The 13,940-nt window shown below is 35.9% G+C and overlaps 1 protein-coding gene across 4 annotated transcripts in view; it reads right to left on the bottom strand.

Annotated features, from left to right (window-relative positions):
• Window positions 1–13,940, bottom strand: part of ELAPOR2 (endosome-lysosome associated apoptosis and autophagy regulator family member 2) — a 179,856-nt gene that overhangs the window by 14,989 nt on the left and 150,927 nt on the right. For 3 of the 4 annotated variants that reach the window (XM_054692480.1, XM_037510727.2, XM_037510719.2), the window contains exon 19: window positions 7,805–7,931. In XM_054692480.1, coding sequence (XP_054548455.1) covers window positions 7,805–7,931 — 127 coding nt within the window. Of the gene's footprint in view, window positions 1–7,804; window positions 7,932–12,262; window positions 12,397–13,940 lie in introns of those variants that run through there. The other variant, XM_054692481.1, reaches the window with a different exon arrangement.

Genomic DNA, 13,940 nt, shown 5'->3' with positions numbered 1-13,940 from the left:
TCCCACGGGGTGGAAAATCAGCTCCCCAAGGGCTCTAGGAGAGATCTCTGGCGCCACCTAGCGACTTGACGCCAGCACAGGCTACTGAAGGAGCTAGTGGCCAGCTGGGGAGTTAGCCCACACCTGGCTCCTTCCGAACAAGTAGTCTGAGCCCACAGGGAGAGCGAGCACCCACAGCCAGGGCAGACCAGGCGCGCAGAAGAGTGTGCCTGAGACCAGACGCGCAGGGAGTGTGTCCCACATCACCATTTTAGAACAGGGACATTTCTTCAGTAAAGACTACCTGCAGAAGGCTTCCTCAGGAGCCAGAGGTGAGCGGGGGAAGTTCGCCCACGCCAGACCCCCTCTGGCCTGCAGTCCAAGCCCAGAGGGGAGCAGGAACCCACCGCCGGGGCAGACCAGGCGCACAGGGGAGTGTGTCCCCACATCGGCATTTTAGAACAGGGACCTTTCTCCATTAAAGGCTGCTTGAAACTGACAGATGACTCCTGGAAGAACCAGAGGGGAACAGAGAAGCCCACCCAAGATGCCGGCCAGTCCCAACAACACAGTGTCCCAACGCATACGGCAAATTAGAAAACAGACAGTAGGGAGGAGAAGAACCACACGCAACCTAGCAACTCTCCAGAGAAAAAGCACACCACAAAAAGAAAGCCAGCCCCCAGATTGCAAAGACAATAACTTGGAAGAATTTCTGAGCCTTCCAGAAAGAGAATTTAAAATTGCCGTGATTAAAAAACTGACAGAAGTCATAAAGGAAAACAATGATAAGGGAAAAATAATCAACGATCAGAAGAATGCAATTGAGTCCCTAGAGAGGGAAAACAATGGTCAGAAGAAAGAAATTGAGTCCCTAAAGAGGGAAGTAAAAGAAATGCAGGAGATCAAAGAATTAATGGAAGAACTAAAGAATTCTGGGAAAAGCAATGAAAGCAGAATAGATGAAATGGAAGAACGAATAAGTAATCTTGAAGACACAGAAATAAAAAGAACCAAAACAGAAAAGGAAAGAGAAGTACGAAGGAAAAAGAATGAAGAAAGACTTCGGGAACTATCTGACTCCATGAGGAAAGGAAATATAAGAGTTATAGGAATACCAGAAGGAGAGGAGAGAGATGTAGGAACAGAGAAAATATTCAAAGAGATAATTGAAGAGAACTTCCCAAATGTGAAGAAGGAGCTGAAAATTGATATACAAGAAGCAAGAAGAACACCAAACTTCCACGACGAAAGGAAAAATACAGCAAGACACATAATAGTAAAGCTCCCAAGAATCCATGACAAGGAAAAAATAATGAAGCTGGCAAGAGGGAAGAAACAGATAACATTCAAAGGAAAACCAATCAGGCTGACATCAGACTTCTCCGAAGAAACACTACGGGCAAGGAGAGAGTGGAGGGACATAGTCAACAGACTCCAAGAAAACAGATGCCAACCAAGAAAACTCTATCCCGCAAAGCTCTCCTTCCTCTTTGAAGAAAGAATATGGACCTTCCCAGACAAACAGAAACTCCGGAATTTCATTGCAACTAAACCCCCACTCCAAAAAATACTACAAGGAGTCCTAAAGCCAGAACCTCAGAGGGACGAATAACAATGAAAGAAGGCCAAAAAAAAAGTTATTAAAAGAATAAATAAATAAAATCAAAGGAAAGACAAACACAATGGCAAATACAGATGTTAACATATCAATATTAACTCTAAATGTAAATGGACTAAACTCTTCAATAAAAAGACACAGAGTGGCAGCCTGGATTAAGAAACAAAACCCAACCTTTTGCTGTCTCCAGGAAACACATTTAGCTACAAAAGATAAAAATAGGCTCAAAGTTAAAGGATGGAAAACAATCCTACAAGCAAATGGACCAAAAAAGAAAGCAGGAACAGCTATACTTATATCAGATAAAACAGATTTCAAACTCAAAAAGATAAAAAGAGACCCCAATGGTCACTACATTATGATCAAGGGGACAATACTTCAAGAAGAAATAACACTCATTAACATATACTCACCAAACGAAGGAGCACCAAAATATATCAGACAACTGTTGTCCTCTCTGAAAACAGACATCAGAGAAAACACATACGTAGTGGGAGACTTCAACACACCACTATCAACAATGGATAGATCAACAAGACAAAAAATAAGTAAAGAAACCAAAGCTCTAAATAAGGACCTAGAGCAATTAGGCTTAACAGACATCTATAGAACACTAAACCCAAAAAAACGGAGTACACATTTTTCTCAAGCGCACACGGATCATTCTCCAGGATCGATCACATACTGGGGCACAAGACAAACATCAACAGATACACCAAGATTGAAATCATACCAACCATCTTTTCTGACCATGAAGGCATCAAACTAGAAATAAACCATAAAAAGAAGGCAAGGAACTTTCCTACCTCATGGAGATTAAAAACCACACTACTGGAAGACCATTGGACTAATGAGGAGATCAAAGAAGAAATTAAAAAATTTTTTGAATTGAACGACAAGGAGGACACTAATATCCTAAATGTATGGGATGCAGCAAAAGCAGTAATAAGAGGAAAATATATAGCAATGGAAGCTCACATCAAGAAACAAGAAAGAACGCAAAGAAACAACCTCATCTCGAAGCTCAAAGATCTAGAAAAAGAACAACAAAAAACCCCAAACCAGTAGAAGAAAAGAAATAATAAAAACCAAAGCAGAAATAAATGAAATTGAAACTAAAAAAACAATCCAAAAGATCAATGAAACCAAGAGCTGGTTCTTTGAAAAAATCAATAAAATAGACAAACCCCTAGCCAGGCTCACAAAGGAAAAAAGGGAGAAAGCACAAATAAACAGGATCATCAATGAAAGAGGAGAAATCACAACGGACACAGCAGAAATCAAAAGAATAATCAGTAAATATTATGAACAGTTATATGGAAACAAGTTTAACAATCTAGAGGAGATGGACAAATTCCTACAACTCTACAATCACCCAAAGCTAGATAAAGAAGAAATAGAACACCTAAACAGACCAATTACAATTAGCGAAATTGAAATGGTAATAAAAAACCTCCCCAAAAACAAAAGCCCAGGACCTGATGGATTTACAAATGAATTCTACCAAACATTCAGAGACGAATTAGTGCCTATCCTTCACAAACTCTTCCAAAAAATTGAGAAGGAAGGGACAATACCAAACACGTTTTATAAAGCCAACATTACACTAATACCAAAACCGAACAAGGACAACACAAAAAAGGAAAACTACAGGCCAATCTCCCTAATGAACACTGATGCAAAAATCCTCAATAAAATTTTAGCTATCAGAATCCAACAATGTATCCATAAGATAATTCACCACGACCAAGTTGGATTCATTCCAGGGGCACAAGGATGGTTTAACATCCGAAAATCAATCAACGTTATCCAACACATCAACAAAAAGAAATATAAAAACCATATGATAATATCAATAGATGCTGAGAAAGCTTTCGACAAAGTGCAACACCCATTCATGATAAAAGCCCTTGAAATTCTGGGGATACAAGGAACATACCTCAATATCATAAAGGCCATCTATGACAAGCCAACAGCCAGTATCATTCTCAATGGTGAAAAGCTGAAAGCAATTCCATTAAGATCTGGAACAAGACAAGGATGTCCACTCTCACCATTGCTTTTCAATATAATACTGGAAGTCCTAGCCAGGGCAATAAGACAAGAGAAAGACATCCAAGGAATCCAAATAGGAAAAGAAGAAGTCAAACTATCACTATTTGCAGACGATATGATATTATACATAGAGAACCCCAAAAACTCCACAGAAAAGCTAATTCAACTCATCAATCAGTTCAGTAAAGTGGCAGGATACAAAATCAACACGCAAAAGTCAGTAGCCTTCCTATACACAAACAATAAATCTGAAGAAGAAGAAATCAAAAAGACCATCCCTTTTGTTATTGAAACAAAAAAAATCAAATATTTGGGAATAAATCTAACAAAAGAGGTAAAGGACCTATACAAAGAAAACTATAAAACACTGTTAAAGGAAATAGAAGAAGACACAAAGAAATGGAGAGACGTCCCCTGCTCATGGATTGGAAGAATAAACATTATTAAAATGGCCATCCTACCAAAAGCAATATACAGATTCAATGCTATTCCAATCAAAATTTCAATGTCATTCTTCAAAGAAATAGAACAATTATTGATGAAATTCATATGGAATCACCAAAAACCCCGAATAGCCAAAGCTCTCCTGAAAAAAAAAGAAGGGAATGGAGGCATCAGACTCCCAGACTTCAAACTATACTACAAAGCCATAATCATCAAAACTGCATGGTATTGGAACAAGAACAGACATACAGACCAATGGAATCGAATAGAAAATCCAGAAATAAACCCACAGATTTATGGTCAACTAATCTTTGACAAAGGAGCAAAGAATATGCATTGGAGCAAAGAAAGTTTGTTCAATAAATGGTGCTGGGAAAACTGGGTCGCTACATGCAAAAGAATGAAGCTTGACCACCACCTCACACCATACACAAAAATCAACTCAAAATGGATTAAAGAACTAGACATAAGACCTGAAACCATAAAATATATAGAAGGAAATATAGGCGAAACACTACGTGATTTGCACATCAAAGACATCTTTACAGACACATCACCCAAAGCAGTGATAGTGAAGGCAAAGATAAACAGCTGGGACTACATCAAATTAAAGAGCTTTTGCACAGCAAAAGAGACAATAACAAAAACAAAGAGAAACCCCACCAACTGGGAGAACATTTTTGCACCCAACACTAATGATAAAGGACTGATCACAAAAATCTGCAAAGAGCTGATGAGACTCAACAACAACAAAGAAAATAATCCAGTCAAAAAATGGGCAGAAGAGCTTAAAAGAAACTTCTCTGAAGAGGAAATGCAAATGGCCAACAGGCATATGAAAAAATGTTCAACATCACTTGTCATCAGGGAAATGCAAATCAAAACTACCATGAGATACCATCTCACACCAGTGAGAATGGCACATATTAAAAAAACTAGCAACAACAAATGTTGGCGAGGGTGTGGAGAAAAAGGAACTCTTCTGCACTGTTGGTGGGAGTGCAAACTGGTCCAACCACTGTGGAAAGCTGTATGGAGATTTCTGGACCTACTAAACATAGAGCTTCCATATGATCCAGCAATTCCACTCCTAGGTATTTACCCAAAGGACACAGAAACATCAATTCCAAAGAACACCTACACCCCTATGTTTATAGCAGCACTGTTTACAATAGCTAAGCTTTGGAAACAACCCAAATGCCCAAAAATAGATGACTGGATCAAGAAGATGTGGTACATATATACCATGGAATATTACTCAGCATTCAAAAAAGATAAACACATGCAATTTGCAGCAACATGGATGGCGCTGGAAGGGATCATGCTCAGCGAAATAAGCCAAAAAGAAAAAGAAAAATACCGGATGGTCTCACTCATAGCAGGAATCTAGAAAACTTAAATAAGGGACCAGGAAAATGAATAACTATAAGAAAGTGAAAATCAAAATCAACAAAAAACTATGAACCAGAGACACTTTTAGGGGGCGGGGGTGGGAGGGGAGGGATTGGGGTCAGAATGGGGGGCTGCAATTGTATGGGGAATATAACAATAAAATTTATTAAAAAAAAAAAAAAAAAAAAGACTATGCAAGAGTTCATATAATTTTACCAAATCCACAACACCCAATAAAATTGTCAAGTTCTAACATCTAAAGACAGTCTTGTACATAATATCTTAAAACTTCAAAATTAAAGAGACTTGCTTGCAAACCCAGAACAATTAACTTTTCAATAAATTCTTCAAATTATTAAAGAAAGAGACCAAAGGATTGGCCAAATTTCTTAAACTACCCCTTCAAGACATGTGACCAAATGAAGTCATTGGCAAGCAAGAAAATGACTAAGAATGCAACTGAAATTTTTATTTTTCCAGCATTTGGAGATACTTTGTGAATAGGGTGAGATAAATTTGATGATAAATTTTAAAGCATTCCTCTTAGTAATAACAAAGTATCTCCTCAAATCTTTAGTACTATATGACATTTAGAAATAATGCTTAATACAGGGGCCTCCCCGGTGGCGCAGCGGTTGAGCGCTGAGTTGCGAAGCTCTCCGCGGCCACTGTGGCACCGGTTCAATCCCCGGCTGCTCCCAAAAAACCAGAGGAGGGTCCCACATGGCGCGCAGACCTCTCCTGCCGCCCGCTGTTCCCCTCAGCAGTGTACTTCGGTCCTTCTGCCTGCTCTGCTCCCTGCTCTGGCTCTGGTGAATTCTCTCATCCTCCTGCACTTCTGACTGTACCCAGTGCTTGTATAAATAAATAAATTAAATAAATAAATAAATAAATATTTAAAAATAAATAAAATCAGTGTCTACTAATTAAAAAAAAAAAGCTTAATACATTCTTAGAGCCAGATATAGATTTTTGAGATTCAATTTGATGAGAGCAGTTTTATCACAAGTTCTACAGTTCTTTTAGTTTTTATCAGTTACATATGGAAGATCTGTTGTAATATGTAAATTTCACTTCATATCCATTTGGATTAGATATACTTATAGAATTGGGATGTGCCTTCTCAGTCAATATAAAGTGAAAAATTGTAAGTAATAGAGCAGAAAATAGGACAGAAACACAGTGGGATTATTGAAACATTAAAAGATATCACAGTAACATTTTGGAATCACTTTTTCCCTATCATGAAACTTTGGATTCCAAAGAAATCCACATCTGTTCATAGAGATAATAGAAAATGGTGAGAGTTATCACTGTTATTAAGGCTCACTGAAGAGCTGACTTTTTGAAATATTTCATTCAGGGATTAGAGTTGTCCATACCCTCTTATTATATACCATTTTTTTAGTTGTTGTTGCAATGTGCTAAGAGTGTAATAAGCAGTTGTATGAACTTAGAAATGGCATTCATTTTTTCTAATTGAAATTCTATATCATTTGACAAATATTTTCAAAATTAACATCTAAATGATAAGAGAAAGGTATATTTAACTGATTTTTGATATTTCTCAAATTTAATTTGGAATATGAGGCAAATTAGGTATTTTAACACATCAAATACAAAAAAGTGTCCAAATGACATTACTCATAAAGAAAAAATTAATATTTAAAAGAACCACTTCACAATCCTTTGTTCCCACATTCTCATAAAAGATTAAACAGAGATTTATCAATGAAGACAGTTTGAATGAGAAATTGTTGCAACCTCAGTTTTAAACATCTAATCATCATCACTTTCCAGAAGAGAAATACTAAAGAATTTTTGATATAAGATCTTTTCACTTTGTAAAATCATACTTTTTCATTTTCTCTAAAAGGTGATTGTAAGTTTATAACAATTCTATAGTGAAAATAAAGTATTTCCATTGTGAAGCATAAAAAGATAATTTTATGAACATTAAATAAACAAATGATTATAGAAAAAACATAGAGTAAGATCTTGATTCAAATATATGTATATGCTTGACTCTTTAGATATACTTGTGTGGTAAGTCAGTTATACCTATCCAGGTACACATACACAACCTACAATTACTTTGCAATAATTCATTTCCCACACGCCCAGTGTATATATTTAGCTACACCAAAATGTGAGATTTTAGCTATTAAATTTGATTTTAAAGGCATATTAATGTCACATTAACTGTAAGTTTTAGCCATGTCCCTGAATCTGAGTTTCTCTAATGTAAATAATACCAGACTAACCAATTCTAACTTCAGTGACCAGTTTTTCTTATGTAGCTTGGTCCCTTACCTGAAATCCTCTCTTACAGGCCCCCTCAATTTCATGGAAATCATGCTCTGTGCACAGAGGGCAAGCTTCTGCACTCTCCCACAGGAAGTAGAACGTGCATCCATCACAGGTGCCTGCTGGGCACTTGCTGAAATAAAAAAAATGAAAAACAACAAAAAATGATAGCCCTTGTAGCACATTCAATAGAGTCCAATTAATATATGAGTGACTGTTGTATATGTGGAAGCAGTGTGTGTATTCTGAAGAAACACACATGAAAAATAAAACTGAAGACGACAAAACCATAGTGACACACTATTTCATACCTACTAATATAAGCAGAATAAAATATTACAGAGAAATTGAAACCCTCACACTCTGCTGATAACAATGTAAATAGTACAGTTGCTGTGGAAGAGTCTAGCAGTGTAGAGACAGAGTTATCTTATGATCCAGTAATTCCACTCCTAGGGAAATGGAAACATACATACATCCATACACAAAAATACACAAATATTCACAGTTACATTATTCGTAATAGGCAAAAAATGGAAACGGTCCAAAATGTCTATCAACAGACGAATGGATAAACAAATGTGGTCTAGCCATACAAGAGAATATTACTTAGCTATAAAATGAACACACTATGTAAGTCCCAATAAGAATGCACCTCAAAAATATTACACTAAGTAAAAAAAGTTAACCAATAATTCCATATATTATATAATGCTATTGATAGGAAAGTCCATATAGGAAAATCTATAGAAACAGAAAGTACGTTAGTGGTAGTTTAAGGCAGTGAAGCAGGCAAGGGTACAGGGAAGTGGAAGTGAAAGAATATGGCGCTTCTTTTGAAGGTGATAAAAAAGTTCAAAAATTGACCACAGTAATGGCTGCACATATACTAATATGAATATACTAGCATACAGTTGAATTGTATATTTTAAGTGGGTGAAGTATGCAGTATGTGAATTATATATCTATAATGTCATCTTTAAAAAATTTAAAGGAAAGACAGACGATTCTGGATAGAAGTGATATATAAACCTAATCTAATATATCCAATAGGTGTTACCCATAATAGAATTGAAGAAAGAAAGAGAATTCCTGACAAAGGGATGAAGTGATAGATGAATCGGAATAAAGTTACAAGCAGATCACTGTCCCAGGAACTTCAAGAGCAGTGAATGAGCACCGGGCATGCCAACCGAATATACCAGAAAAACTAGGTAGTAAAGGGAGGCATGATTTCTACTTTTCTGTATAAGGTAATGTACTTAGGTGACAGGTTTTAAGGACTCAATGTTGCACAGGTCCTTGCATTTAGATGGGAAGGGAGAGAAAACAAAATTGTCCAAAGTGAAAACACAAACAAAACTACCAATAGGTCCACAAATAGCTCTATATGTTACAAATGATTTTGCAATCCTCGGTTTCCTCAGCTGAGGATAATTTCTTTAATGAAATGGTTACTCTCACCACTAGGAAATGATAAATGGGGTGCACAATGGAATTTCTCAAAAAGGACCTAAAAAGAGACTTTTTGAAACTCTGCTTTGTGGTAGATGGGCATGATAACATACATCTATTTATTTATGATAACATATTTCTTTTTATTTAGGGAACAACCACAGCATGTCTCAAAAATCTACCAACTCTTACTGTGTACAGAATCCTTACTGATTGAAGCAAGAAGCTATTTGGGAAGACTCAAATAGAGATGGCTATTTTTGTTCATAAAATCATTTAAAGTTAGAGAAGATTGCTCCCTTTATTTGTCTACTTCACTTCCCTCAAGTTGAACTGTGTAAACATAGAGCATTTTCCTAAAAACCCCCACTCCATTAGATCTTAGCTGGTGCTGAATGCAGTTGTCCTGAAACACCTAATAGTAAAAAGAGGGACATATCATAATAGGGAGAATCCATAAGACACCACTCCTTAAGTTTTAATTTCAAATACCTTTCTGATGATACACAGTCCAAAATTATAATTTTCAGTCTACCAGCAAAGTAAAATTTCACACTCTCCTTTATCTATGTGCCTAAAAGTTGACTACATTTTACATGCCTGTCTTTCCAAAGAGTGCTTTAGACTTGTAGACAAAGGTGAAATGAAAATAAAGTTCTTTATAACATGTTTCAGAAACAGAGGCCCAATGCTGTCAATTGAAAACAATAGTGAATGATGACACTTAGGAAAAATGACTTTACTCTGATCTACCTTAATTTCTCTGTAAAAAGAACATAGTGAGTATATTCAGACTAAGAAAGAGGTTTTTTTTAAGTACAATGAAAACCATGTTACTTAAAAAATTTCCCTACTTTCCACATTCTAGATCAGTAAAAACAGCTCTTAATTGAAAAAAATTAGGTAACCAATTAGAAAAATGATTCAGGAACACAACTATTATTTGTACAACAATGATTTTCAATTTTAATTACACTTCTGATTGTTTAGCACAAATTACTAACATGCTTTCTGGCTCAAACCTCTCCTCCCCAAATAATTTTCTATTTTATCTCTCCACCACAGAGAAGTTTTAAAAGGTGAAAAAATGTTTATCCTGGGAAAGGATAAAGAAGTCAGTTAAAATTGAGAAGAACTACAAATAAAATGAAAAAAAAAAGGATAAAATAAAATAATCAAATGTTGCAAAAAATTCTATTGAGACTTGGGTTACAATTCTAACTGGACTTTCAAAGGCTTGTGTCTCATTTGTGTAATTTGTCAAAAGCAGAATGTCTGCTATATTGACTGCATAGAGCAGTTACAAAGGATAAAATGAGAAACAATTTGGAAAAGTTTCAAGCACTGAGAATAAAAAAGACCTTTAATGTGTTTCACTTTTCTAAAGAACTGTAAAACTACAGAAATATGGCGGAGGGGGCAATCAAAATAAGTCAAATTCAGAAAGACAAAACACCAGATGACTTTATTCATAAGTGGAACATGGAGAAAATAACAAAGGAACAGAAAATGAGAATCAAAACAAACCCTAGAAATCTAATTGTAGGATTGATGCTACCAGAGGGGGAGGGTAGAGGAAGAGGAGCAAAAGGGAGAAGGGGCCCAATGGATGATGGTGGAGGATTTTGTGTTTTGGTAAAGATACGGTACAACATACCTCTGAAGAATCTTGACCCCCAATTTATATACAATGTTGTATATGTTGTCTATATACTTCAATAAAATTGGGAGTTACTTCAATAAAAATAATTTTTAAAGTAGCTTAGTTTAGAAATAATTCCTTAATTCATTTTCTCCAAATATGTTTTTTGAGATAAAGTTGGTTTATGCCATTGTATCTTCTTTGTGATTATAGGTTTAAAACAATTCTTTAATTCTTTTAACCCAATGAATCACTTAAAATGCAGCACATCCTAATATGATTCTTTATTACAAACATAAGTTTCACAGTCTGAATCAGGTCCTCCCCACAAAACATCAAGGATGCATGAAGCAATAATAATTTCAATAATGCCTAAATATGAAAAGAAAAAAAGATTCAAAAGAAAAAAAAATACCTTTTGCTACCAAGAGAACAAAAAAACAAATAACAAAGCAGACAAATGTTTTATTGCTAAATACTTGAAATACCTTACCCTTGTCTTACTGGGGCCATCACCATCTCCCTTCTACCAGTTTTTTAAGGTGTTGCTAATTGTGATTAATTTTCAACTTTGAATCTACAAAATCACCATAGAAACCAATGAGTAAATGGCTGAAGAAACTGTAGCTGAGGCATGTGAGCCTAGAGTTCTCCAGAAGGACAAATGTGGTGTGAATTCTAAGAAGAGAAACCACTATTGATTCAAAGGACAACCAGGTGGACCTCAATTTGATTTTCCTGGCAAATGAGGAACAGACTTTCTGGTTTCTTTATTTTGCTTCTAGTATGGCCTAATGAATCAGGGGGGCACTAACAATGTGTAAAGACTCAAACACGTATTTTTTAGGAGTTACATGTCTTGCATTCTACAATGAGACATATTTCCTGAAGGGATAACTGGACTGAATTGTGAGTTATGAGTGTCATGTAAGGCTTTTATTAGTTTCGTGGGGTTGCCTGGTCTATTGGTAAACACACTGACATCCTCTTTTAAATTAATCCTCCTACCTAATACAGGAGCTACTTGGTTTGTATCTTGTTTTGCTAGTGAACTCTTAGGACCTAATATTCAACCTCTTATTGTTTTACTAGATAATAAATTCATGTAAAATGTTTTTGTCTAAATTTCATTCAAAATTCAAAGTCAAAATGAATTCACTTATGTTCTCAAAACATTTCTGACCCTTCTGGAAGTAGTCTCAGGATTAGTGGAGTCTGTGTGTTCAGAACATCTGTCATTTGATCTCAGAACACTATTGTAGCTGAGCTTCTTTCATGTAAGGCTTTTATGTGTTTCTTGGGGTTGCCTGGTCTATGGGTATACAGACTGGCACCCTCTGGCATGGGAGATGTTCTCTGACCTGCTGCTGGTGACTCCCCTTGGCTTAGGCATCACAGGAAGCTCAGCCTTTCTCTGCTGTAGCTGCCTTGACAGAAAGTCTTCTTGTGTGAGGTCCATAAAATACTCTTGCATCTTGTTCCAATTGTGTTTGCTATGAGGCTGAAGAGTATAAATCACTTGTAACTATGTTTGAACATAAAATTTTTGATGCATAGTTCTGAAATCTAAAGATATAAAGTTCTATTATTCTCCTCTAAGAACCTGTAAAAGATTTTGTTCTGGGTTCATTACCAAAAGTCAGCATCTGATTAAGAACTGGACAAATAAATTAACTGACACTATGGAGTTCCTTTTACCCATAGATTCTACATCATCTTTAGTGAAAAAAAAATCTGTTAAAGTTTTATCACCCTTGTTCCAAAATTTATCCTAAGACCTAATGACTGCTTTGTGCTATTTTTATGTCATGTCTTAAGATTATTCATTAACGTTTGAAAGTAATTTAAACAATTCTGTAACAGAGTTTTTCTATTTCTTCAACATAACAGCTTTTGTTTTACTTATGCTCATAGGGCTTTTATATGCCTCCTTGCTTTTTCATGTTCTAAGAAGATATTTGGTTTTAATCTTTTGAGTTCTATTGCATTTTGACTTTGACTTATACAGATTTAGGTATGTATTATCTGTCTATAAATGGTGTGGAGGAAAAAGATGAATTCAGTTAACCAATAATTTTCCTCTCATCTTGTCAAGTTGAAATGTATGGAACAGTCCTTCCCAAAGACCGAAGAAAACATTCCACTAGTGTCTAATAGATCCAGCAACTTGGATAGAAAGACTAGATCAGAGCCTGTGGGATAAACCCCTGGTGGGTTTGACCTCTGAACACTACAGGACAGAATTATGAAGCATCCCTTTTGTGAAATGCAATATTCTCAGAGGCCACACTTATATAAAAGAAGAATTTGGGTTTTGAAAGAGGTTTTGGCAAAACAATTTAAGGCTGATATATAAACTATCCAAATATTTAAATATGGTCATGTGTCTGCGAGAGAGAGAGGAAAAGAGAGAAAGAGAGAGAGAATGAATTAATGATGATTTTCTTTCTAATTTAGAACATTAATAAAGAAGACATTATTTGAGGAAATATGGCTCATTTAAAAGGAGCACCAATAACTTGCAAATCAGTTGAGTTATTCCCCCTGGGGATAAAAGTGATATTTGCCTCTTTGCTTAGTGTGCTCCTTCATAAATCTCTGTCTAGGAGGAATTGGAGCAGGGGAAATGGCAAGATGAAAAAAGCTTATTGGCATGACAAGTCAATAGACATTGTCAGGAAATTCTTCCATCTACTTGTCACTGTACAGTATCCAATCTGAAACCTGGGTCCTCAGTATTTCCTACTGTGTAAAGTAAGTGAGTTTGACACAAGGATCTCTAATGTACTATAACTTCTGCATTAGCAGAGTAAGATGGTTCCCTCTGTCTGTTTTCTTTATAATAAGGCAACTTATATAAAAGTTTGCTTTTATACAACCTTTCACTATCACGAATTTCTTAGGTTTTTGAAGGAGTACTGTGGACACAATGCTTAGTTTTAAATGTTTTCCTAACGGAAAGAGAACCTTGAATTCCTCTAAGTGCCTAGGATCATGATTAGAATTTTAGGAAGCCTTGTTAGGCAAAGGCTGTAGGGGGATACA

This window comes from Talpa occidentalis, unplaced genomic scaffold, assembly GCF_014898055.3.
Source record: "Talpa occidentalis isolate TD23 unplaced genomic scaffold, MPIMG_talOcc4v2.1, whole genome shotgun sequence".
Classification (NCBI taxonomy): domain Eukaryota; kingdom Metazoa; phylum Chordata; class Mammalia; order Eulipotyphla; family Talpidae; genus Talpa; species Talpa occidentalis.
Note: the sequence above shows the minus strand (reverse complement) of the source record. Positions and strands in the feature narration are given on the sequence as shown.